The sequence below is a fragment of the Telopea speciosissima genome, chromosome 4, assembly GCF_018873765.1.
Source record: "Telopea speciosissima isolate NSW1024214 ecotype Mountain lineage chromosome 4, Tspe_v1, whole genome shotgun sequence".
NCBI lineage: Eukaryota > Viridiplantae > Streptophyta > Magnoliopsida > Proteales > Proteaceae > Telopea > Telopea speciosissima.
The window spans coordinates 831,570-859,561 of record NC_057919.1 but is presented as its reverse complement, the minus strand read 5'-3'; the positions used below and the strand labels follow the sequence as shown (position 1 = coordinate 859,561).

The following is a 27,992-nucleotide window of genomic DNA, read 5'->3' as shown; positions in this document are numbered from 1 at the left end:
CTTTTGCTCCCCCTTCTTCTTCTATTGATTCCCCAAGGAACAGGCACATTGTTGTATCCTGGGGTCTCTCTTCTGTCTCTTTAGTTCCTTCTAGCCCTCCTTCTTGAGAGGCTGTTTTGTTTCTTCCCCTTTTGGGGGCCTAGTATATTCTTTCTCCTTCTTCCGTAATGAAATTTTTATTCACCCAAAAAAAAAAAAAGCCTAGCCGTCGCTTAGGTGACCATCTTGGCATCCAAGCGCCTTGACAACTAGTGTCGCCTTGGTTGCCTAGGCAGGCATTTTGATCTCCTTGGTCACCTTGTTGGTGTCGCCTTGCATCTAGGCCCCCTCCAACACCTTGGTTCGCCTAGATGCCGTGCCAACTATGAAATCGATAGCCTTTTCTATTTTCTCTTCTATTCATTGGTTTTAATTTCAGATCCTATTTTTTAAGAAAGAGATTTCTTTTCTGTTCTCTCATCAGTCCAGCCATCGACCACCCATTTTCCTCCTCCTCACCTTTTCCCATTGATTCAACTATTTGAGAATTTATTTCCTGGTCTAATTCTGGAATTTAAAGTATTAGAACCTGTAATTACCATCTTTAAATCTGTCAGATTTTTTGATGAATCTGATTGTTAGATTGAGGATCATATCTTAGAGAGAGAGATTATTAAAAGATTTAACAAAAGATGTGATGGGTGTTAAAAGATTTGGGAAAAGATTATATCTATTAAGCTTGTGCTGGAGAAAGGGGTTGTAAATATAAATAGCGCTTACGCACACCCCAAGTTGGATTGGAGGAAAGTAGTCAGATACAATTTCGGGAACACATGGAGTGCAAGGTTTTAGTCAAGGAGAGAAGATTATTATAGGGGGAGATCTGAATAGACATGTTCGGACTTCGGAGATTTCGTAGAGGCTATTGAGGAGTACATGGAGGATATGGTTTTGGAGAGAGGAATGAGGAGGGAACTTCAGTTTTAGATTTTACTGTTACTTATGATTTATCCATAATGATCACATACTTCGAAAAGAGAGAGGATCATTTAGTTACCTTCAAAAGTGGACATCATAGTAGCCAAATAGATTTCTTTCTACCTAGAAGGACCGATAGGTTAGGCGCTCCCCCGGTGTAAGGATTGTAAGGTTATAATGGGGGAGAGCCTAACCCCTCAACAAAGATTAGTGGTCATGGATATGTGTCTTGTAAATAATAAGAGAAGAAGAAAAAGAGAAACGAAAGAGAGAGAAAGAGAGGAGATAGCTTTTGTGTAACTTTGGGAGGTACAACCATGAGTTGAAGCTCCCATTCAACTAAATTTATAATCACTAAAACAAGGACATAACTGGAAATAAAACATAAAAATAAAGAACCTAAAATACCCCTCACCTATCTCGGTATTAGCACCAGTGCAAGCTGGCGCTAATACCGAGACCTATCAAGTCTCGATTTACATTCCCCCTCAAGCTGAAATCCAAAAATATTAGTCTGATTCGGTGGAAGGATTAGAATTAATTTAATAAACAATGGATCTGATTTTTTACCAAAAAAACAGAGTATCACAGCCAAGAAAGAGAAATTTGAGTGAGGGAAATCAGACCAGGAGAAAGTGATAAGACCTGGATCGAGTTCCCTTTTAGATGTCCTTAATTACCTCTCAAAATATCATATACATCAAGTGCCAGGATAGGAAGCACCATCAAATTTGCATAACCTGAGAAATTTCGACTACTGGAAAGAAGAAACCACAACTAATATGGACATAAAGGTTGATGTCTCCGGCCAAATAACTTCATAATCAGCAGAAAGTAGATAAAAATAGGCCCTAGTTTGCCGTAATCTCTTCATAAACTCAGACCAAACATGTAGATAGGCAGCATGGCTGCTACATCCAGTAACCAAAGGAAGAACTTGAACCACACTCAAACCAGGATTGAAGGAAATCACTCTATTGGTTTATTATTGCTCTGATACCATGTGACGATCTCAGAACTAATAAACTAGCAGAGCTACAAAGTAAAAGAGAAGAAGAATGAAGGAGGAAGACGATAGAGAGGAAGAAGAAGATTCTGCAGTTTAGAGAAAACAGAATCGGTGAGTAGAACCTCACCAATTGTTTATACATACATATATATATAAAGGGTGTACCCAGTGCACGAGGCTCACACCACTGCGGGTTCTGGGAAGGGTCATTATGTACATCCCGTGACCACTTGGTCACAATGGAGCAACCTTATCGTTGCAACAAGGCCCGCCTATATATATGAACGAAGGCGGGCCTTGTTGCAATGGTAAGGTTGCTCCATTGTGACCAAGTCGTCATATATATACAGAGAGAGAGAGAGAGAGAGAGAGAGTGCATTACAACCAAAGTTAAACCTAGTCCTAGATACAATCAAACTAAAGTAGATATAAAAATATAAAATAGGAAAGTAAATATAACAAAAGAAGGAAACTCCAAGGACAAGCTACTGCCATATGTGTACTCTTTTCTTCCGTGATGAACTGTTGGCACCAGTCCAACATTTTATCTGTGTGGACCAAGCAGAAAAAGGGGGGGGGTGCTCAGCGGGAAGAGGATCGTACCATGAGAGAACCAAGGAGGTCAACCTGTTTCAAATTGAACAGAGTTCTGTGGTCAATCCGTGACCCCTTGGTGCCGAGTGTGTCCTTGGGATGATCTCGTAGTTCCTACGGGGTGCAGACGATGGGGTCAATCCATGGATTTCCCTTCCTTTTGACGCATTTCGCTCAAACGGTTAAATGGAGATAGTGCATCAAGCTGTTCTCGCAAGGGCCAACTTGATCCTCTTCCCCAGGCATGACCCATATGTACGCCCACAGTACATATGGGTCATGTACCCCAGGGTTTTAAAACACACACACACACACACAAATATATATATATACACAGAGAGAGAGAGAGAGAGAGAGAGAGAGAGAGAGAGGAGTGAATTACAATCAAAGTAAAGCCTAGTCCTAGATACAATAGGAAACTAAAGTAGATATAAAATAGGAAACTAAATCTAACAAAAGAAGGAAACTCCAAGCACAAGCTACCGCCATATGTGTACATGACCCATATGTTCCCCCATGGTACATATGGGCACATACGGAATCGGTCATTGGCGATTCCAATCCGGATCGGATAGGAATCGGACCAAATCGCTGCTCAAGAACCCTATAATCGGTCCTCATATTCAAAAAACAGATAAATTTTTGGGGTTTTTGAGCATGTCAGATCTGTAGACTTAAAAAAATCTAAGCAGGCTAAGAAATTTTCTTAAGAATTTTTAAGAAAAAAATGGATTTGACCATTTCTTTCCCTAACTTTCCGAAACCCAAGGTACCTCCTTTACTAGGTCTACCAGCAATCATTCGGATATTTTCCACATAATGTAAGGCCAAGTTTATAGAGCTCACCACTTCAAGTGTCTGAAGCAATTTGCCAAGTTGGTGGGCTTGTTGCTCTTCATCATTCACCCCATCAAGCATAATGTATTCAATGAAGATTTTCTGTTTACTGAAAATCAAAGCAGTAATGAGATTTTGCCCCCTTTTAAATACATCCGATAATACAATATTATAGATGAAACAACGGAAACCTAAAGCATCAAAGAAAGAAAATGTATCAGATTCGAACCTGTTCCTCTGATAGACTAGTAGTGTATCCATAAGCTTTTCCAGTGGGAAAGCTCGAGCTGCAGGCATTATCTGACAACGAATGTCTTGAACTGGTGCATGCAGGGAAATGGCTAAGTTCACATTGGGGAGGTCATTTTGGAGCTTGTTGAGAGCATGGATTATCCCAACCTATACAAAGATGAAAGAGAATAATTATTCCTGTATTTCCAGGTGTAATTTCAACCTTAAATAAATAAGATATATATATATATATATAGTTGGAAAATGAACTCAAAGGGTTATTTTTTTTGTTCTTTTGATAGATAGCAGATGAAAAGATAGGCCCCAATGAACAATAAAGGAAAATCCAATAAAAAACAACCCCAATCACACTGGCAAGGAAATATGAAAAGATATCCCTTGAACTGGAAAAGGGATAGAAGCCCCAAAAACCCTCTGATAGGCTATTGAGTCCGTAACAAGGATAGACCTTATCCATGTTTTTCCCTTATAAACAAAAGAAACAGAAAATTTAAGAGATAAAGGCTCCTAAAGACCGTAGACACCTCGCAATTCATAATACCTACAGTTGATATTGTAATTCTTTTTGGTGATAGTTGAAACGGAAATCCTGTCATGATCTGGACAGCCTCGACTAAAGCAGCATAATTATTTAATGGTTCCCCCATTCCCTGCCAACAAAACGAAAACCAAGAATCAAGGGCAAGCCTTATGTTTGATGACCCAACAAAGTAAAAGACCTTGAGGCAATAAACATGCTAATCTTAAACAGAATAAAGAGAGAAATTGCATGCTGTGGATGACAACAGTACAAACAACAGCAATATTTACAAATAATAATAATAAAATTGTTGCAATATGGGTGCTAGGGTATTTTTGTCATAGGGATATTTCAGTCCTTGTACACAAGCCATTGTTCCATTCTCAACATGGTATCAGAGCTAGGATCTACATTGGGATCCTAACCCAATGCCGAAACCCCAAACATTTTTTTCTCCTCTTTCTTTTTTGTTTTGTGCGCCAACAGCTCCACCACCGGCCACTCTTCGTCATTTTCTCTCATAGTTCGAAAACTCGTCTCGACGAGCCGTCTCGACCAGGTCAAGATTCTCGAGATCTCGGCGAGATAGTGCATTTTTTTTGTTTGTTTCGGAATGATGTTTCGGTGGGCAAAAGGCTTTAGTTGGCTCCGAAACTTTAAGGGAAGCTTGATTTAGGCTTAATAAACATATTTAAATCTTCAAATGTTAGGGAAAAAAAATAACACACCCAAGTTGGTGTTTTGGATTTGTACCCTTGGTTGGCAGAAAAGGCCGGACCCTTAATGTAACATTGCCTATTCTACACATTGAATGAATAATATGAGACATAATTGGCAAGTCAAACAAGTAAATTATGCAATTATGGATGAAGACACATAATATTTAATAATTATTTAAGAAATAATTAAAGACTTAAAGTTTCTACTACAAACTTCTCCACATGAAATGTTCACAATGCAAATTACATAAACACCCAACAATGAACAATACATTAGTCCGAGACACCCTACTGCACTAGTCTTCCATGTCCCAACTCCCAACAATACAATAGATCTCTTCGTAGTGATGTGGTAACCCCCAATAGTGCATCCCAGTTGTATTGAGTGATGATGTGGCCAAAAAGTCAAGAAAACATGGTTTTCCCCTTCTCTGTCGAGTTACTTCGAAATTTCGAAGTGTGCTCTCGAGTTGGTGCTTTTTTAAAATGTAGAATGCAGTAGTTTTCCAAAATTTTGGCGAGACGGTACAAAGTACCTAATTTCGGTCGAGATATTCGAGTTAGGGCATATTCTGTGTCTCGTATGTAAACTCATCTCAAAGTTTCATCAAGCACCGCCACCACTACCCGATTTCGTCACCAGAGGTCATCCCTCCCTCTCTCCTGCAACTTCCTCTTGAGTCGTCTCCCCTTTCTCTCGCCTCTCGTGACTTTCCTCCACCCTTCCGTTCTCTCTTTCTCACCCCTAGTGGTGAGTTATCTCCCACCAAGGGGTCTTGCACCTGATATGGTTTAAGTCCCTTATTTTTAGGATTCGATTATGATTTCTTTCAGGATTCTCTCTTGGTGTTGATCTTTTGATTTGGATTTGTGTTCGACCAGCGACTATGATTGATTCCGACATCTCCACCGCCTCTAGACATGAAGGAGCAAATCAATGTGACTTCCTTCCGTTCCTTGCCAGCCCTTTAAATTAAATGGGAGAAATTATCTGATGTGGTCAAGAACTTTTTTTTTTGCTATTGGATCCCGTGGTCTTTCCGGTTCCATCACAGGAACCACTACTTTGCCTACTGATGCTGGTGCGGCTCAAGATAAATGGATGGCATCAAATTTTCTTATAATGTCATATCTCATCAACTCCATGGATCCTGAAATTGCTAGTGGCTATCTCCTTCTCGACACTGCTCCCAAGATTTGGAAGACAGCCAAGGACACTTTCTCAGGTCGGTAACACTGCCCAATGCTATGAGCTCCATAAAAATATACATGCCACAAAGCAGCAAGAATTATCTCTCTCCCAATATTGTTTTAAATTGTGTGGAATGTGGTAACTGGATTTTTATGGGCCCTGTACTGCTATTTGTGATGTTGATGCTACTGCCTTCAAGAAGTGGGAAGAAGGTCTTCAGGTATTTGATTTTCTTGCCAGACTAAATATGAAGTACGATCAGATTCAAGCCCATGTCTTGAATTGTGATGCCTTTCCGACTCTTGAATAGGCATACGCGATGGTGCAATCAGAGGAGAGCCGTCACACTACATGGTTCACCCAGTTACCCAGGAGTGTTCTGCTCTCTTTACCAGCCCACAACCGACATCTCGTGGAGGTCCTCCTCGTACTACAGGTGATCATTCCATTGTTGATCGCCCACCAGTGAAATGTGATTTTTGTGGCAAGGAACGACACACCAGAGACAAATGTAGGAAGTCACATGGGTGCCCAAATGATACCTGGGAGTGTAAACAGGGCCGTTCTTCTACAACCAAGGCCAATCAGACTTCATTTGAGGACACTACATCCGACCAACCTCTTTCCCAAGAGGAATTTCAGCATCTTCGTCAGCTCATGACCAGCCATGGACACCACTTCATCAGCTCCTTCTGCAGCCTCTGCTATTTCCTTGCCAGGAACCTCTGCTACATCTACTTCTACCCCATCATGTATTTCTTTTGGTGGCCAATGTGCCTCGGTTATGTCTACACCTTGGATAATTGACACAGGAGCCACTGACTATATGACAGGTTCTCCTTCCAATTTCTTCAATATTTTCCTTTTATCTGGTAACAATAAAGTCTGTGTTCTTGATGGTTCCCTTCCTTGCATTTTAGGAAGGGCACCATTAAGTGCACTCCTTCTCTTTCTCTTTCTTATGTCTTACATGTTCCTAAACTTACCACCAATTTACTGTCCATAAGTAGTTTGACTCAAGATTTACATTTCACCGTGACATTTTTTCCTACTCCTTGTATTGTCCAGGACTTGAAAATGGGTCGTACGATTGGCAGTAGTAAGGTGGTCGGTGGTCTCTACATGCTGGACAGCTCTTCAGCAGTTCCATCAGCTTTGCTTTCACGCTCTGACTCATCTGATTCTGCCTTGGCCTAACTAAATAGGTGGCATCGACGTTTGGGCCATCCTCCTCTTAGAGTCTTATCTACTTAAATTCCCAGTTTAGTTAAAAGTTGTAATGCAAACAATATCGCTTGTGATGCTTGCATATTTGCAAAACAGACTAAAGATATTTATCAAGTTTCAGATAGTAGAAGTTTAATACCATTTGGTTTGATTCATTTTGATGTTTGGGGTCCTGCCCGTTGTGTTTCTGGCTTTCGTTGGTTTATCTTTATTGACTGCTTTAGTCGTACTACCTGGGTTTACCTTATGCATTAAAAGAGTGATCTCTCATCCTACATCCAGTTATTTCATAAAATGGTTCAGACTCAATTTGATGCTAAGGTAAAGAATTTGCGGAGAGATAATGGGAAAGAATTTATAGATTGGTCTTTTCAGTCTTATCTATCCACTCATGGGATCATCCACTAGACATCTTGTGTCAACACTCCAGCTCAGAATGGTGTCGCAGAAAGAAAGAATCGGCACCTCTTGGAAGTAGTCAAATCTCTTATGTTCACCATGGTAGTCCCTCCTCGGTTTTGGGGTGATGCAGTCCTTTCTGCTGCATACCTTATTAACCAGCTGCCATCACGAGTAGTTGACGCGCGCTGCACTCTTGAGGTATTATTGGGGTCTTCCTCGTTGTTGTGCCACTGAAGGTGTTTGGTTGTGTAGTTTTCACTAGACATCACCATGTTAGTAGGAAATATTATCCCAAGGGGCTTCGCTGCATTGTTTTTTGGGATACTCTGCCACCCAAAAGGGGTATAAATGTTATCACCAACCTACCCGGAAATTATTGGTCACAATGGATGCAGTTTTTTAGGAATCTGAGGCTTACTTTTCTACCCAAGAACCTCTTCAGGGGGAGTCTTTACGTGAAGAGGTACCTCTTATCAAACCATTGATGGATGTTTTTGTGCCTACCGTGGAAGAAACCTCCATAGAACTTGAAGATGGTATAACTGGAGCAGAACAGATTCAGGGGGAGCAGGAACAGCCCTTACTTCAGAAGAAGCATGGGGAGCCACAAAGTATTATGCAGTATCAAGCCTGAAGAAGATCCCTCGTGCTGTTTTGGTCCACATAAACTAGACCCAAACCACAGGGCCAAGAACCAGTCCCAATTAAGCCCAGTCTTGGGTTAAGCTGGCCAGGGTTAGTCCTTGTGATATTATTGCAAGTGGGGCCCATTAAGTCAACTCCAAAGAGCCACCAGACCTGAGTTTAATTTTCTTAAAGTGCCTTTTCATATTCCAATGTGTCTTTTCATTTTCCTAGGCTTAGTTAATGAGTTGATTTCTTTTTCTAGGTGCTGTAATTAGACTTTTCAGTTTCTATGTAGGAGTCCAAAAGTTTGTGTTAAATAATTAATTTTACTTGGTATTAGTTTCTAGGTAATTTAATGCTTTATTGGAGATAGCTTTTAGGTGATTAATGCTCGAGTCCAAGAGTCACTTTTATTGTCTTTATATACTCACGTAATGAAACAATGAAAGCAAGATTTGAAGAATGAATTGAATATTGGATTTCATTGGAAATCAGCAGGTGTGTTTGATCACCTTCTATCCCTCCCCTCTCCCTGATCTCGTTTTTCTTTCTCCCCCTCTCAATCTCATCTCTTCTCCTTTCTCTCACAATACTCCCTCCCATCCCCCCAGTCTCTTCTTCTCTCTTCATCAAGACCAGAATCTGATCTTGAAACCTCGTCTTCTCCCTTTATCCTATCCCTAATCTCCCTATAAATTAGATCTGATCTCTCTATTACAGATCTGAACCTTCTGCCTGCGTCACCCCCAGCCCTCTCTTTCCTCTGCAAATGGTTATTTCCTTGTGTAGGGTTTAGGCATAGTCCTCTTCCATAGATCCCTCTGACACTTCTTTTTTTTTTTTTTCCAGTACAAGGATCAGGTCATTAGCCATCTACAACTCTGGTGGCCCTGTTGAAAGAACCCAAGGATGACTGGGAAGTGGACTGAAAAGTCTGAAAGGTATAGTCAGCAGGGATAGATTCGTCCAGGTGGACTTTTAGTCGTTGAGATTGAAAATCCAGCTTGAATTCAGTTAATTGTGGCTACCAGAACTGCGACTTCTTTTACAATCGCTGGAAGTACCAGCGAAATGGGTGAGGAACTGATGGTGCTTCCAGTGTTGATCAAAATAGAGGGGAGTTAGTCGAATGATCACACACCAGGATCAGCTAACTGATTAGACATCGGGAGACCAAAACTAATTTCAGCCTGAGACAGACTCTATATTCATTGGTCCCAGTCTAAGCAACTGAGCCCGATTACATAATCGGCCGGTCTTGGTCTGAGGCCATCTACATTATGTGCCAAGGTCAACCCAACCGAAACTAACTGGAACCAACCAGTTTGGACCCCCATACTTTACACTTTCTCAAAGTCCTTATTTTCAATTGAAGCTCTCTTTAGGACACAAATTTTCCAAGAACAATCTGAAGCGCTTTTGAGGGATAAAAAATTGCAAAAGTTTGGGGTTTCAGAAAAACACATTGTGGATTTCCTCAGAGCATTACACTGTCTTCTATTCTTTCCTTTTTCCTTTTGAAAATTGTTTTCTTTAGGAGGGGGAATGGATGCAAGTACAATGTCATTTGTGTTCAAGCTACCCAAAAGGGTGGTGGGCATGTTTTTCTTTTCTTTCTACTTTTTTTTGGGAGGGGGAATAGGGGAGACCTTCTTTCATATTTCTAACAAGATTAATGAATGCAATCCACACAGCCCAAGATATGGATACAAAACAGAAATAAATATGAATGGGGCTACCACTCCATTTCTCAAAATCCCAGGCACGGATACTAAGATATGAGTCTTGTGTCCAATATAAGTTATTGGAATAAGACATATATGACAAGAAATGCTTGCCGAGAAGCATCCATGTGAGATCTGGAGTTGGTTTAGCATATGATGTATGAACTGCATAAAGGTAAGCCTGCCTAATTAATAGTTTATGTAAAATGAATGATATGGTTTAAGTCATCAAAAGGTCCAAGAAGGCAATGGATGGAGGTGGCAAGAGAAGACTGTTAGAGGAAATATATAGATTGCAAAAGCATAGAGAACTAATCCAATTGGATAGACCAAGGCTTCACAAAGAGAACCAAAACAAAAGGTAACAAACTGACCATTTCAAAACACAGCCCCTCTAAAAAAATCTAGAAATTGGCAATGGCAGACAAAACCCCAACAGCATAAGAAGAGGAGGGGGGGAGAGATTAATATAATCAGGACAATTATTGGTAACTCAGTTATTTTTCCCCTTCAATTTCCTCTCTTAACCGATGCAGTAGCACTATCATGGATGGACCAGCTTGACTTAGTCTAGAAACACAGGCAAAGGCGAACGAGGTCCAAACCTGGGTTTTGAAAAAGTATATTAAGGGAATTTTCCTTTTCTTTTCTCTAATCAGCCTACAGTATATCCTTCCTCTAAATCTTTTTTTTTTTGGTGAATAGAAATTTCAATACCAAAAGAAAAGAGAAAGAAGAATTACAAAGGGCCCCAAAGGGTAAAAAGAAAAACCAGCCAGCCTAAGCATTAGCTAAGGGAGGCCGGAGCAACCAAAGATACATTAGAGAGACCCCAGGATTGAACAATGGTCCTGTTCCTAGGGGTGCAAAGACAACTACAGGGAGGGACTAGAGATAACTTTGCTTTAATTTCAAAAGAAATGGAATCCCAAATCTTCTGGTAAGATCGAGAATTGGAGGTCCATTTCCTTAAATTACGCTCCATTCAAATATGGTTGAGAGTTGCACAAAACGCCATCTTCCCGACCGAATCACAAATAGAGGAGCCAGCATAGGTCATATCGATCCAATCCACTCTCTAGAGAAGGGAAGAATTCTTTTGTGGGCAGGCCAGCATTTGAGGAGAAAACCCTTCCAGATGGCAGCTGCAATAGGGCACTCAAAGAAAAGATGGTTCAAGTCTTCATCATTGTTCCAGCAAAGGCAACAAGCATGGGAGACTAAGATCTGGCGGCTGCGAAGAAAAGCTTGAGTTGGGAGGCAGTTGTTGAAGACTCTCCAGGCCGTGAAGCAATGTCGACGAATGTGATGCTTGAACCAAAGAAGCTTACGCCAAGGAACCAAAGGGCCTTTTAAACGAATAAAATTCCAAGCCACCTTGGAGGAAAAGGAGCAAGAGCTATTTGACGACCATGAAACACAGTCACCACTTGTTGCAGACCTTTTAGTGATGGAGGGGAGCTCATTCCAAATAAGATTGAGGGTAAGGCCAGAGAGGGGAGGGGCCCAACCATTATGATCAAGGATATCAGCCACCAAAGAAAGTCTATGGAGGCCTGAGGTGTAAATGGATCTCGGGGTGACCCGGTGAAGAAGAATTCCCAAAGGGTGCCAGTTGTCAAGCCAGAGGTAGGTAGAGCGACCATCACCAATGTTGGTGCGAATGACCTGAAGGACCAAATGACGACTGGTAAGAATCTTCCTCTAGACCCAAGAAGCATCAAATAATGATGTGGCAACCCAAATAGAGTCATGGCGCAGGGGCCTCGAATAAATCCAATCCACCCAACTGCTTTTTTTCTTCGAAGCAATCTTCCAGACAAGCTTGATGATACCAGCTGTGTTCACTTCTTTGATTCTTCTAATGCCTAACCCTCCTTCCTTCTTGGGAAGGCACACAGCAGCCCAACTTAAGGGGTGAAGGACCCGCGAGGAATCTGAGCCCTTCCATAGAAAGGAAGCCATAAGAGCTTCAAGGGACTTGATAGTAGATTGAGGAAGGCCATATATACCCGACCAGTAGATATAAGAAGCCTCCAAAACTGATTTAATAAGGACCAACCTGCCTGCATAGGATAGAAGCTTGCTTTGCTTGCTTTTCCAGAGCTGGAGTCTCTTCCGTATCAGATCCAACATGGAGGTGCAGTGGTGGGCAAAAAGCTTTGCCAGAATCAGAGGGATCCCCAAGTATTTGACTGAAAGCTGGCCCTCAAGGAACCCTGATTTGACTAGGAAGGCAGCTTTGTAAATCTCTGAAACTCCAGCAAGAAGATGAGGGACTTGGAGGGGTTGATGCGGAGACCCAAAAGCTCTTTGAAATGCTGAAGACAAAGCAAAATAGACTCTAAGGAGGCAACCGAGGCCTTGGAGAATATCATCAAGTCATCCGCAAATGCCAAATGAGTAAGCTTGAGGGCTTTACACTCGGGCATAGGAGTGATGAGCTGCTGATCAGTACAAAGCTAGATCTCTCTGGAGAGGATTTCCAAGGCAATAGTAAACAAGTAGGGGGAAAGAGGGTAGCCTTGCCGAATCCCCACAGTAGCTCCAAAGTACCCTGTTGGGCTGCCATTGACCAAAACAGAGAACTTTGGGGAAGAGATGCAAGAGCTAGTCCAGTTTACAACGGCCAAGGGAAATCCCGTCGGAGTCATCACTTGAGCAAAATATCCCACCTCAGAGAATCAAAGGCTTTGTGGATGTCAATCTTAAAGAGAAGCGAGGGAGAATGGTTCTTCCTATTAAAGCCTCTGACAATATCATTACACAGAAGGATGTTATCAGAGATGTTCCTGCCAGGGATGAAGGCCGTTTGGTTATCGCTAACCAAGAGATCTACAACACTTTTGAGCCTTCGTGCAAGAATTTTGACAATGAACTTGTAGAGCAGATTGCAGAGGGCAATGGGCCTGAAATCATTCATAGTAATAACACCTTCCTTTTTCAGGATGAGCAGAGGAAAGTATGATTGATCCCTTTGATTTGATTGGGATTGAGAAAGAAGCTCTCAATTGCAGCAATAAGGTCTGATTTGATAATGTCCCAAGCAGCTAAAAAGAATTCCATACTAAAACCATCCGGACCTAGAGCTCCATTAGTTGAGATTTAGGTTAGGAAAGCAAGTAGAAGAGAGGGAAGAAGTTGAAGGAGGAAGAACAAGGAGGAGACAAGAGAGAGGAGAAGAGAATATTTCGATTGTAATAGTAGTGTTAAAGAGACTTCTCCACACTACTCTATATTACTTGAATAGAACTAATAGACTTATTACATACATCTCCCTAGGGAGGTAAAAGGTAAAAAGAGACAAACAAGATAAAATACATAATAAGGCAACTAGTCCACAGTCTAGTTCCCAAACTACCCCTGTTACATATCTACTAACAACTCTAACACTCCCCCTCAAGCTGGAGAATATATATCATGCATTCCCAGCTTGCTTAGGAGAGAACTGAATTGAGGAGAGGCAAGGGCCTTGGTGAGGATGTCTGCCAGCTAATCACCGGTCTGCACAAAAGGAGTACAAATGCAGCCAAAGTCTATCTTCTCCTTGATGAAGTGTCTATCAACCTCAATATGCTTAGTTCGGTTATGCTGAACAGGGTTGTAGGCAATACTGATGGCAGCCTTGTTGTCACAATAGAGTCTCATAGGGCCTTCAGTGTCAAATCCCAATTCCTGAATAAGTCTTTTCAACCATATGAATTCACACACTCCATGAGCCATAGCTCTAAATTCTGCCTCTGCATTGGATCTGGCTACAACATGCTGTTTTTTGCTCCTCCATGTAACCAAATTACCTCCCATAAAGGTACAATAGCCGGTAGTAGATCTCCTGTCTGTAATAGAGCCAGCCCAATCGGCATCAGTGAAACCTTCCACTCTCAAGTAATTGTGTCTGGCATACAACAGTCCTTTCCCTGGGGAAGACTTCAAATACCTAAGAATGCGATACACGGCATCCAAGTGGCCACTCTTGGGAGCATGCATGAATTGGCTCACCACTCCCACTACATAGGAGATATCTGGGCATGTCATAGCGAGATAGATAAGCTTCCCAACCAGCCTTTGCTACTTTCCCGCATCAACAAGAGAAGGACCACAATCTTCTCCTAGTTTGTGATTCTGCTCAATAGGACAATTTGCTGGTTTGCAGCCCAACATCCCTGTCTCTGTCAATAAATCAAGAACAAACTTTTGTTGACATATATTGATTCCTTTCTTGGTCCTTGATACTTCAATTCCTAAGAAGTACTTCAAAGGGCCCAGATCTTTGATCTCAAACTATTGTGCCGAGTATCTTTTCAGTGTACCTATCTCAGTTATATCATCTCCTGTGACCACAACATCATCAACATAGACAATGAGGGATGTGAGAGTACCATTGCCCCGCTTGGTAAAGAGAGTGTGATCAGCTTGGCTTTGAGAATATCCATTCTTTAGAATAGCTTGCCGGAAGCGTTCAAACCATGCCTTTGGTGATTGTTTGAGACCATATAGTGCCTTCTTGAGGAGGCACACTTTCCCTTCAGCTGAAGGCATTTTGAAGCCTAGTAGGTGTTGGTCACTTCATGGTCGTCCTCCTGGCACACGTGGTCATGGTGGCCGTAGAGGGGGAGATAGAGCACACTCTATGATGACTGAGACAGATGCTCCACATAATGACTCCACTTTGGCAGATGCAGTGTTTCGCCGAGTCATGTCACAACTGAGCACATCTCGCACACCCACAGTGGCACCAGAGTCAATGACCCAAGACTGGGCTACAGTAGAATCTGAGGTGGAAACCTGCAAAGTTGAGGATGAAGAAAGCTAGCTACTGTGGGTGTGGGAGATGTGCTCAGCTGTGACATGACTCAGCAAAACACTGCATCTGCCAAAGTGGAGTCATCATGTGGAGCATCTGCCTCAGTCATCACATAGTGTGCTCTAGCTCCCCGCCTACGGCCACCACGACCACGTGTGCCAGGAGGACGACCATTAAGTGACCAACACCTATCCTTGGTGTGTCCAGTCCGCCCACAATGATCACATTTAAACCTGTCCCTACCAACTCCATTGGCACCAACTGTCTCCACTGCACTGGCTACCTCACGGTTAGGCTCCTGGCCTCTACCACTTCCATGGGTGTCTCTGGAAGAACTAAAATTGAGGGCTGACCTCTCAAGAGAAGATACTGGAGCTGGTTCCATAACAACACGCTGAGTCTCCTCACTCTGTAAGTAACTACAAACCTCACAAAGAGATGGAAGGGGAGACGGACCTAAAATCTGGAGCCTGATTGGCTCATAGTCAAGGTTCAGACCACCAAGTAAAGTGAAGACACGCTCCTTTTCAAGAGTCCGATATACCTTTGCTTCATCCTCTGGGTTGGTCAAATGAAAATCCCTGTAGAGTAGTCATACTCCTCCAAAAGACTAAGAAAAGCATTGTAGTATGCAGAAATGGTCCTATCACCCTGCCTCATTGAGTTAATTTTTTAGTAAAGCTGATAGACCTTGGCAGAGTCACCCACTCTATCAAAAGTTTGGGAGATACTGTCCCAGATTGCCTTGGCAGTTTCTTTTCTTATAAACCTTCTCCCAATCTCGGGTGTCATGGAGAAAATTAACCATGTCATGACTATAGAGTTTTCGGTCTCCCATTTGTCCTAGGCAGGTGAACCAGACTCTGGAGCTTTAATAGTACCAGTAATGTACCCAAGTTTCCCTTTGCTCCTAAGGGAAAGCTTCACAGAGTGTGACCAGTCCAGGTAGTTAGTGCCATCAAGCTTCACAAAGGAAATCTGTGTATGTGTGCGCTCATAAACCAACTGAGGGAAAGTTAGAGTGGGTTGTGAATCAGCAGTACCAAGCACAGATGTATCCAAATCAGGCATATTGGCAGGGAAACAGCACTTGACCATAAACAAGAACACCAAAGACAAGTGGGGAGTACACACTCAACCCAAATAAACAGATTGGTGTCATGCACAACTGGGGAGTAACCTCTACCCACACACAAGCAAGAAATCCAACAAACAAAGATAAGATAACACACTTGCCTAAGCAGTTCCAAGAAGAAATCCTTAAGCGGAGACTTAAATCAAGCACCTCTAGTGCATCTCAACATCATTCCAGCAGGCCGCCACTTCATAATCAGTAAAAAGAAACAGCAAAGAGCTCCAACTAGTAAGCTTCAAATGTAACAACATGTAAACAATGCAAACCTTCCATTCTCAGAGCTATAACACGAAAAAAGAAATTCCAGCGAGGACAAATTGGACCAGCCTTCACCCAAACACTTTCCAAGCAGCAAAAAACACTTAACAATGTTCCAAACCTTCAAACAAGATGTCCATAATCATTTCTCAACTAAGAGAGGAGCCTACTGTACTCCAAATGCAAGAATTGGGACCAAATATCAGTTTCGGCTTTACCTGGGCAGAAATAAAGGCCACACGAAAATGAGCTATGCTCAAACCAGATCCACATCCATCAAGAGCAAACACCTGATGCATAAATAGGGCCCTTGTACGATCTTAAGGAGCTACTCCATGATCTAAACACAGCCTGAGATGAGAAGAGACAGGGCCTGCAACATAAACCTGGCGGAAACCCTAGTTGAGGCTTGGAGAGCTCCAAAACTTCTTGAGGGCTTCAATGTAGCTCAAGGGATAGCTTCAATCACTTGAATAGGTTGTAAAGAACCTATTTCAGACTCCTTCAACAAGCAGTTTACTTAAGAGCCTCTTCCTTGGAATCCTTTATGTTCTTGGATTCCAAAGAAAGGGAGAAAAATGGGAACAAGAAGGATGGAGACGACTCTCAAACCCTGCGCTCTGATACCAAGTTGAGATTTAGGTTAGGAAAGCAAGTAGAAGAGAGGGAAGAAGTTGAAGGAGGAAGAAGAAGGAGGAGGAGACAAGAGAGAGGAGAAGAGAATATTTCGGTTGTAACAGTTGTGTTAGAGAGACTTCTCCACACTACTCTATATTACTTGAATAGAACTAATAGACTTATTACATACATCTCCCTAGGGAGGTAAAAGGTAAAAAGAGACAAACAAGATAAAATACATAATAAGGCAACTAGTCCACTGTCTAGTTCCCAAACTACCCCTGTTACATATCTACTAACAACTCTAACACCATTAACCTTGAGGGAGTGGATAGCTTCCATAATTTCATCTTCTTTGGGGATGGCACTTAAGGAAGCAAAATATTCTGGGGCAATGAACTTGTTGAGCAAGTGATTCGAGATGGGATCTTGATCCTCCAGAGGCCCAGAGAATATGCCTTTGTAATGCTGGACAGCCAAGCCTTTGATGTCCTTAATTGTATTAGCAATAGAGCCATCCAGGCGAGAGAGGTGAACAATAGAGTTAGCATTAACTCTAGCTTTTACAGATCGATGAAAATAAGCTGAATTTGAATCTCCCAAGTCTAACCACTTGATTCTCGATTTTTGCTTGAGAAAACTTTCTTCCCAAGCAAGCAAGGAGGAGAGTTGAATGGAAACCTCTTTTTCTTCAACAGCAAGAGAATCATTAAGCAAATCAGACTGCAGCTGAGCTTGAATGGAAGCAAGCCTGTCTTTACACTCCTTTACTTGGAGAGTAATGTTGCCAAAGATGTTTAGGTTCCAGTCTTTGAGAGCAGCGTTGACATTTTTTAGCCTCTTAGAGAAAGCAATGAGAGGGGTGGAGAAGGTAAAAACAGGCGTTTCCCAAGCTTCTTGCACAACCGGCAGAAAAGTTGGGTGAGAAGATCACATGTCAAAGAATTTGAAGGGTTTTGGGCCAAAAGAAGTGAAGGGTTGGATTGCTAGGGAGATGGAGGAGTGATCTGAGATGTCCGGGTTGTCAAAGGAGGCCTAAGAGGAAGGGAAAGTAGCTAACCACTCTTCATTGACAAGAACTCTGTCTAACTTACAAGCAATGCGACTATTTCCAGCCCTTTTGTTGCTCCAGGAAAGGGGGAAACCAGTCCATCTGAGGTCATTTGCAGCTATATCCTCAATGCACTCATTAAAAGAATTCATAGCTTCCATGTCAATATGGTCACCACCCTGTTTTTCATGACTGTATCTGATGATATTGAAATCTCCCCCCAGCCCCCAAGGATGAGAACCGATTTGAGTAGCAATGGATCTAAGGTCAGCCCACAGGGAAGTCCTTTGAGTAGGACAATTATCAGCATACACCACCGAGAAGAAAAAGGAAAAATGCCCCAGGGAGTCCGAGAACTTGGTGTGCAGGAGTTGAGAGGAAGAAGAAAAGGAGATGGAAATTCTGGAGGGGTCCCATAAGATCCAAATTCGGCCATTGTTGTGGTGGGAGTAGTTGGAAAGGAGAGACCAACCAGGGGCAATGGAGGAAAGAATTTTGGAAGAGTTAGGCTCTTTGATATGAGTTTCCAAGAGAAAGCAAAAGCTAGAGCGAGAGGCTCGAATGCGAGAACGAACAGCAGCCTGCTTCGCGGGAGAGTTAAGCCCACGAGTGATCCAAATGGTGCCGTGGATCATTGGGGAAGAGGGAGGAGAGGCAACAAAGGCTCCAGGAGCCTGGTCAACACAGCACAAGACCTGGTTTCACTGGGATGGCAACGACGATAAGAGCTTCCAGAAGGAGTGACAAGCGCATAAGGTGGAGGAAGAGCCTCGCGAGGAACCAGCGGAGCTTGGGATAAAAGGATGCCGGGTGGAGAAGAAGCTGGGTCCAACGGATTTGGGCCAGGTCCCAGCAAAGAGGAGTAGCCCGACCCAGGGCCAGGAGCGGGTAAAGAGGAGCAACCCGACCCTGAGCCGGAAACGGGTAAAGAGGGGTAAGATGGGTTTCCAAGAGGACCCGGTCCAGGAAGCGAAGCAAACAGGTTAGAGTCCAAGGGGTCACACGTGTGTTGGGGGTCAGCTGAAGGGGGGGCCACCAAAGACAGGTCATCAGGGGTTTAGCCTCAGAGTTCGATAAAGTAACCAAAGACTAAGAGAGGGCTTCGTCATTTGCAGGCAAAGACGAGGCACAAAAGCAAGGGTCCAAGGGAACAGCAGGGCTTCCCAAAGCAGCCGTCGACTTTGAAGCAAAAGTAGCAGAGGCTCCAATACCAGAGCTAAGAATGGAAGGCTCAGAAGCAGGATCTTCTGCCCTATGCGACCTGCTCCGAGGAAGAACCTCAAATTGGGGTTTTTCGGGGCAAGAGAGGAGCTCTGTATCTTCAGACGACAACAAGAGGCTAAAGCAGTTCTGACCATCTGACCAGGTCTGCTGCAGCGACTAAGAATCCTTCCTCTAAATCTTATTTACTGAGTTGTCCAATCCTATTGATCTCTTCTAAAAGGATTCTAAATTGTTCTAAATATTTATAAAATTACCATTCTTTATTGTAATTGGGTTCTCCATTATTTCGGTGATGCAGATTCATCACCAAATAGGGCTTGTTTGCTTAGGAACAAGTCTAGGGTTAATTCATCCAAAAAAAAAAAGAAGTCTACGGTTAGGTCATATACATGTTGGGCCTTCGATTCCATGGGTTTTTTATGTAATAGGTCACTTTTATGGGGCCTAAAATATGGGTAATTAGGTTGCATACGGGATTCCTTAGTTTTATTTTTATGTAATTAGTGGTCATATGTGATCGCTTAAGTGATCATGTGACTTGGTTAAGTGGTCATGTGACTACTTAAGTTGGGCTGGATTAGGACTCTATAAGTCCAGTGATGCAACACCTAGGAAGAAGAAGAAGAAGAAGTCCTAAGCTTGAGGCTTAATTAGGGAGCCATAGCTTAGGTTTACATTCTAGTAATTTCCATTCCATAATTAGTTTATTTTCCTGTTTTTAAAATTGAGCCGGTTCAAAATTGGTTGCATCCAATTGGTTCAATCTAAGTTATTTAGCTAAGTATCTTTTAATTTAAGTTATTAGGGGTAGATAGGTCAATTTACTGTTTTAAGTTATTAGCTTTAGTTTTAATTCCTTCCCTTCCACGATTTATCAAGGAAGAGGTTAATTTGTAGTAGGATTTGGCCTAAGGCAATACTTTAAATAATAGAATATCGTGGAGGCTCCCCACAGTTTATTGAATAAAAAAATCGTGTTAGCTTGGCTGCCATTGCTGCTGCTCCTTTGCTCCTTGTAAGTATGTGCATCCTTGTGGATTTCAATGTGGAAAGGGATTGGTGGAATCTAGTTGACTCCTTACACCGTGACAGCTGGGAGGATCTTCTTCAGCTGGAAGGTGGTTCTATCCTTCTATCACATAGCTGCTGCCTCCATTGAAGACTTGCTGCAACTGCATAAACCCCATCCCCATTCATCTTCTTCTAATCCTCTAATTCACCCCCCCAATCGATCCCCTTTATTTTATTTGAATCCCCTTAAACCCTAACTCATCTAGAACCAGTCCAGCTTCAATCCTTCATTAGAATCTCATCAAAATCATGTCACAGCTCCCTCTCCTCACCTATTACACTCAACCCTAGCCCTGGCCTAAGCCATCTTTAGAAACCCTAATTCTCCACCCTTCATTAATTTCCCCAAAACCCTAATTTTCAGATCCTTCACTTCCAACCATTATTACAGCTTCATACTTTGGTCGAGTACTGTTCTCCATCAGTAAAAGAACTCGATCTTATTCCCTTGCTTTAATTCTTAGTCTAAACCCTAGTTCCAGCCTAAGTTCTAAAACCCAAAACCCATAGATCGATAGGTTAATTCTGCCCTAATTTTTGCAGAATTTTCAAACCTATCTAAACCCTGTTATTTTTATACAATAATAACCCCCTAGACCTGCCTAACAAAACCACATAAACCCTATTGTCATTACCTCACCCTAACCCTAGTTTTACCCTACATTACCCCATCCTACTCCAATGGGCCAGCACTGTTAGAGATCCTGATCCACCGGTTTCTAGTGGGAGTTAATCCTATCTAGGACTACATTAACTTGGTATCAGAGCCATGGATGAACATGGCAATCCAGTGCTCAATACAGTGCTGCCACACCCACCCAATCCTATGGCAGCAATGTCAGAGATGTTCCAGAAACCTGCCACTGACCAAAGGGCTGCAACTGATGCAATCATGCAATCATGACTAGATTGCAACAAATTGGAAGAACAGAGAGTCCCTCTTGATAGGGACAGCAACTTACCCATAGAAGAAGACAGGTACCAGCTCCATTCAGTGGTACAGAGGCTGCCTGACAGAAATGAGAACCCCAGAGATGATTATAGGGGTTATAGAGGTGGACCCAGAGCTCACATGGACAGATTTAGAGATGACCGAGATGACAGAGATGATAGAGACCATTATAGAGATCGCCGGGACAGACCTAGAGGTACCCGTGCGCCTTCCCAAGAACACAGAGATCGACACAGAGGCTACAGAGACAGAGAAAGAGAATACCGGGACAGAAATAGAGGGAACCAGACCACTTTTGAGAAGTATATGAGGTCCTACTTTACTGGAGAACAAGGTCACAATCGTCGCCACACTGACAACCAAAAAGTGAAGCTTGAATTGAAAGAGTTCGATGGTTATCATGACCCTCAGGTATTCTATGGCCGGCTTGCTGCCTTGAATGACTACTTTGACTAGTATGATCTATCTGAAGAGAGAAAAATGAAGCTAGTCCATACCAAACTAGTTGGACCAGCACGTGAGTGGTGGAGGACCACCGAAAGAGAGATGGACTTTGATAGTACTGCACCCGGCACTTGGGAGGACATGAAATATGACTGAAGTAAGAAGTACTTGCCAAGGCACTTCAAGTCTCAGTCACAGGATCAATTCAACTCCCTATGCCAATGGACCATGACTGTATCTGAGTACATGAGGAAATTTGACTAGGCGACGCCTAGCTCTATCCTCCCAGTAATAGTTGTTCGCCTAGTTGGTGTCACCTAGTCGGCCACCTTGGACACCTTGTTCGCCTAGTTGGTGTCGCCTGCCATTTGGGCCCTCTCCACCACCTTGGGTCACCGAGACGCCGTGACAACTATGGCTCCCACTTTAAACCCTAGATTCCTTCCATGTCCATAATTCAAAAACCCAAAACCCTAAACCTAACTTGCTGCCCATTCAAGTTTACACACTTCAATCCATCAAAACATCTCAGGACCTTCACTAATAGACTCCCCTACCATGACTTGACATAATCCATACATCAAACCCTAACCCTAATTTCACCACAAAAAAACCCATTTTGACCTAGTTGATTCACTTTCTCATAACAGATCCTGGTTGATTGGCTCCTAGTTGGTCTCCTACCAATCCAGGACTACATTACTTGGTGGGCCCATAACAACCAGATTTACGGCTTTGGAACCCTAGGTTGCATCACTAACATACTCCTTTTAAAAGCCCCTCACTGAACAAATGCAAAAAACAGGCTCAATAGTGTCATTTTAACAATTTCTAGGTCAGCATTTTAAACCTTTCAGGAACAAGATCAATTCCAAGTCCATAAGACATGGCATGATTAAATCTCATTCAAAGACAGAGTCAACCATAAAAAGAAGTTAATGCCAAAGAGGGTTCAAGATCCAATACAAATTTCAAAATAAAAGTAAAAAATAAAGCACATACCATAAAAACAACATTGCGTATATGTGATATACGAGAGGCATAGACTAACTGTTCCACAATTTCTCCCGATGATAGATTTCTTTTGAATCCCATACTACCAGTTGCACAGAATTTACAACCCATTTTGCAACCCACCTACAATGGAAAGAAGTTGAATATATTACCTGGAAGAAGAGACCAGAACATAACAAGAAAAAACTGAACGGTGAGTATTCAAGTACTCCTTCCCAAATCCCAACAGATTATAACGAATAATGGCTTGGACAAGACCCAATTGTGATAATTAGATTTTTATTTAATGGAGGGCGAGGGTGGTGGTGTTTTATCTAAATAGTTGATGTCATAAAATTTGTTTTCACACAATGAAAACCAATTTGTTTCATTAACTATATGTTCAAAAAAATCCACTCCTCACCGTCGCTAGTCAATCCTTTCAAAGACAGTCAATGTCAGTGCGTGCTACAGCTACCAAAGAATTGTCAGAGCGACGGAAACTAGCAAAATTTTTGAATAGTAGGGGACTAAGAACTTAATCTGATTAAGCATGTTCGCGAATCATACCTGGGATGAAATACAGAGTGTTGATCTAGGGCCTCCCGGACGGGGTTTTCCAGCGTATCTCCCCAGACGTGTATCATATCTCATAACCACAGCTTCAACAAAAGCTCCATCCTAGAGGTTATAAGAGGAATGCATGTTCTGATCTATCAGTCAAATTCCAGAAAAAAATTAATAAAATATACATAGGAGAAAGAAAAAAAAGTGGGGGATGGGAGAATGGGAAAACATAAATTGAAAGCTCAGCCCCGCATAGTAAGAATCAATCAAATGGGAGATTCAGTTTAGACTCGTAATCGTAACTTCACTAAAATTAATTCGAGTGGGTTGAAGAAAAATCGGAGCCGAGAAGACCTGTAGCCTTATAAGCAGCTTAGATGTTACGTTGTCTTCGGATTCAAATACGGAATCCAGAGTCGAAGTGGAGGATCTAAACTTGGAACGAAGTAAAGAGTATGCCGCTGACGGCAGCGACGTAACTTCATCGAAGTCGATATCGACATTAGGGTTCTGAAGAACGTACCTGCGCAGAGCCTTTCTCAGTCAGAGTTTAAGAGGAAAATTTTATGTCTCTCATATATGAATTTGATACAGGAGTAACAGGACTGCGCCTTACTTCCATATGGGAGCGATGAATCGACTGCTGATTCCCGCCTTCTCAAATTCACTTCTGACCGCTCCCAAATCAAAAACCGACCGATACGCCATTATAATTTGAAGGTGTCTGCAGTATTCTATGGCCTTCAACCCTACAAATCCCCCCCCCCCAAAAAAAAACCCCGGAGGGTTCGTTCCCAGCATGGGCCAAAAAAGCTCATTCCTTAAGCAATATAAAGTAGGGGTGTCACCTAGTCCGGTTATGGGCTATCGGTCCAATTTTCTAACAGTTCTGATTCTAAGGTGTCATGATCATATCCGGACCAATAAGTTTATCGGTTCAAAATCTGAGAATCAGGACCATTAACTAATGGGTGGTCCATTCTGGTTCCTAATTGAGTCCACACATGTCCTTGTTGAACAGCCAAATGTAAAGCATTTTTCCCAATAGGACAAGAAATCTCAAGCAAGCTAGAATCTTTCAAAAGCAATTCATTAACTACTAGTGTTTGTCCTCTATGTGCAACAGATATGAGAGGGGTAGAATACTAGAATTTGAAGGGCCAAGTGTCTTGCTTAGTCTTGGGCTATGTTCTAACAGCAACTGGACAACAACTGTATAATAAAAGTCACTTTAAGTGTATGTTAAAATAGCAAGGATCATCTTTTAACATTTTAAAACAGAAAAAATGGTGCAAGACAAGTTCAAGTGCATGCATTTCTTTCGGTTCCGACGGTTCCAAGGACCAAACCAGATCCGGACCAATAACCTATCACTAAGACCATATCCGAACCAATAAGCTATTGTGTGGGTCAATTCCGGTTGCTAGCGGGACGGTTTCAATCCGGTTACCCGTTCCGGTCAAAAATTGACACCCCTAATGTAAAGTGTAACTGTAAACCAACATGCTATGAAAAAAGCCCATGGTAGCCCTTCCCAAAAAGATAAAAAAGGGCAGAGGGTTTCCCATGCTACCAGTGTGGGAATGAACCTGCAAGCCACACCAATTAGTTTTTTTTTTTTTTTTTCTTCTTGTGAGAAAAAGCTTTATTGCAAAGTAGGGCAAGAAAAACCCAAAGCATCCAGATTTCAGAGATCAAGAAGCCAAGGAGAGGAAAGTGGCCAAGCTGTCTTACTTGTCAAAGACAGGGCCTTCCGGACCAGAGTATGAGCGACAACATTCGAATCTCTAGATATGTGAGAGTAGGAACAACAGGGCACTTGCAGATTAAAATAGGTTAACAAGAGAGAGAAATGAGCAAAGGTTGCAGTTATAGAAGGGTAGTATTTTTAACTCTAATTAAAGGGTAATATATAACCCAAGGAAGAGGTTTGATATTATGGATACTTAGAGGGGAGGGGGATGATATTTACTCTTAGATATATCCAGTTTACATTTAGTGCTTCTAGCAACAACAGTTAGTTGGCAAGCATGTTCAATATAACCATTTTAGTAATAAAAAACATTGAAAAACTTCTCAAAATAGATATGATGCCCAAAAGCATTGAAAAAACCTCCCATGGCTAATGATATAATTCCTGTGGAAACCCATTCCACCAAAACAATGCTATCAGTCGAAATGTCGACGTTGTTGATTTTTTAACAATCTAGCCTTTTGCAATCCTTGGAGCATTCCCTTTGCCTCGTCTTCCTATGCACTCGTAAAATCGTAGTCCATAGAAGCAATAGTAAAATTTTATCACAAATAATCACTGATGACTAACTAGCTTCACATTAGTTTTCAAGAAAATTGTCATTGCATGCTATTGTAGCATATCCAGGTTTCGTAAGTTCAAGGTACTCAGTCAGATTCAAACATGAAGGAACATATAAAGCTGAAGGTCAGCTATCCATCTAGAAATATTGGTCATCGCCCTAACATTAGGTGGGTCACCAGACAACAAACATTGATTCCTCAGTTGCCATAAAAATAACGAGTGATGGCAAAATTCCCAAGAAAGAGAGTCTTATCAAGAACTTGACTAGAAGGAAATAGAAGCAAATGAGTCAATAACTCAACAAGGGCGGGAGCCTGGAGATATTCTGATCGAAGTCCCAGTAACCTTGCTGCCCATATTTGTTTGGAAAAAGGATACGAAAGAAGCCATTTAAACCAAAACCGTTGAAAGCGTTTAAACTGAAACCGAACTGTTTAACACCCTTAGTTGAAGGTCCACAATGCTTTTTCACTGTTCCTCAACACCCATTGATGATGGTTGGATCAATGAAGGAATGACTGGAAAAAAAAATTGATCCAAAAGCTTAGGATCTGTATGGTAACTTTCCAAAAAATTGATTCTGGTGTTTTTTCTGATTCTGGGGGCAACAGATTATGTATGTGTTGTCTGGTTCATTTCTGTGATTTTTTGAAATGGGCCGGGTGATATAATAGATTCTGACATGATATTGAGAAACACCAAATAAATGTTTCTCACATTAAAGAATTGAGATTCTACAAAATGTAAAAAAAACAACATGAACTTAAGTGAATCAGGGGCATTGAAGAAATTTACCATAAAAACGTAACATTTCACTCAAACCTAAACCCTGTTGTTTTTTACCAAAAAAAAAAAAACCCCTGTTATTTGTAATCACGTAAGAGACAGCTTCGACCGATTTCTGCAACTCTCAAGTTCTCGTCCAAGAACCCCCGACCATTATGCGTGCTACAAAAACCTTCGAACTTCCCTCCCGTGACCCTCTTTTCTACGAACCCGAACTATCAGCTCTTCTAACCTCCATTTTGCCCTACGACAATAGCCCTTCTCTCCAGCATTCCCGCCATTCTTCCCCAAGCTATAGTGGGTGATCAAAGGCATACAAGAAGCAAATCCCACTCTTCACATCGGTTAATCCCACCTTTCACCGGTGTTCTCAGTGGTACTCTCTCTCTCTCTCTCTCTCTCTCTTTGTTTCTCTCATGTTATGTTGACTGCAATCTCTAGGGTTTTGAGATCGCCCTGGTAACATAGTCCCTCTTCTGTTGGGGCATAGTGTAGTTCCTTGTCTTTACACTTAGCTCTGAATGGTTTGGAGACTCTGAAACCTTCCTTTTGGCTGCTCTCAGTATAAACTACCATTACGATGTTCCAATTTCTGCTTCCTGTGAAGATCTGGTAGGGATTTCCTTCTCTCTCTCTCTCTCTCTCAAAACAAGAATCTGTTCTTGTTTTGCAGTGTTTTTTGTTTCAAAATTTAAAAGAAATTGTGAAAAGGAAGGAGAGGTTGCAGACCCTAAATTTGGCATTGTTGCTGCATCTGGAAGTAGAAACTTTGGAATTTGACCAGATTCTTCATCTTTGATCAATTCCTTTATAGTGTGTTGTCCCCTCCCCCCCCCCCCCCCCTCTCTGAAAATGTTGGCGTACCTGTGAAATTCAGGGCCTTGAATGATGTAATTTTTTTTTATTAGGTTATTGTGTAACTATGATTTCTGTTATATTAATAAATATGAATTCTGAAAGCCAATTGTTAACTGACATATCTATTGTAGTCACATTTGTTGGTGGACTCACAAAATGTCATATCAAATAATGTGGATGGGGTTCATGTCTTTTATGTACCTTCTTTGATGTCCATGAATCTGAAAGCTTCATTTGCTTCTGTCCTGCTTTGTGCATACCTCCAAATTATTGATGGATATGAGGCTTCTAATGGGTTATCATAAGCTTTGAAGCCTTCAATCTACATAAGTAATTGCACTACCAGCATAAGTATATAAAGGAGTCAAAATACTATACAATCAATTCAGCTGACCTCCTTCATTTGTGTTATGAATATTATAACAAGGGATGAGATTCTCATGTAATTTGATAGCATTAGAAGATAAATCTGTTTTTGTTAAAATGGCAATCCATACATGTTTATGTTTCTTTGCAATAATAGGAACAATTTTTTACCAAGTTTACCATAAAACATTTGTTGGTACAAATTACTCAAAAAATTCAAAAACAGAAAAAATCGATGCTGACTCGGAATCAATTTTTTGAAATAGAATGGTTGCTATATAGATCCTTATTGTCCCTTCTTCTATGAGTTCTATATTTTACTTTTATTTTTTTACTTGGCTGTGGATTAATAGGAGATGCTGTCGTGTTTGGATGGTAATAGTTCCTCCGGGATCGCTGCCATTTATGTCAGAGACTGAGAGAATCGTCATCAGAAAGATAGGAAAAATAAAGAGTACAAGCGTCAGGTTTGGGTATGGGGAGATGCT

At 41.8% G+C, this 27,992-nt stretch overlaps 1 protein-coding gene across 1 annotated transcript in view; it reads right to left on the bottom strand.

Moving 5' to 3' along the window:
• The window catches only part of LOC122658489 (dual-specificity RNA methyltransferase RlmN), a 45,905-nt gene extending 21,977 nt beyond the window's left edge, over nucleotides 1-23,928 (bottom strand). The window contains exons 1-7 of the mRNA XM_043853477.1: nucleotides 23,794-23,928; nucleotides 23,532-23,700; nucleotides 23,181-23,291; nucleotides 22,620-22,754; nucleotides 4,195-4,299; nucleotides 3,627-3,796; nucleotides 3,407-3,506 (exon numbers count right to left, since the gene is read on the bottom strand). Coding sequence (XP_043709412.1) covers nucleotides 3,407-3,506; nucleotides 3,627-3,796; nucleotides 4,195-4,299; nucleotides 22,620-22,754; nucleotides 23,181-23,291; nucleotides 23,532-23,700; nucleotides 23,794-23,885 — 882 coding nt within the window. The 5' untranslated portion in view covers nucleotides 23,886-23,928. The remainder of the gene's footprint in view (nucleotides 1-3,406; nucleotides 3,507-3,626; nucleotides 3,797-4,194; nucleotides 4,300-22,619; nucleotides 22,755-23,180; nucleotides 23,292-23,531; nucleotides 23,701-23,793) is intronic.
• Nucleotides 23,929-27,992: the final 4,064 nt, after the last annotated feature.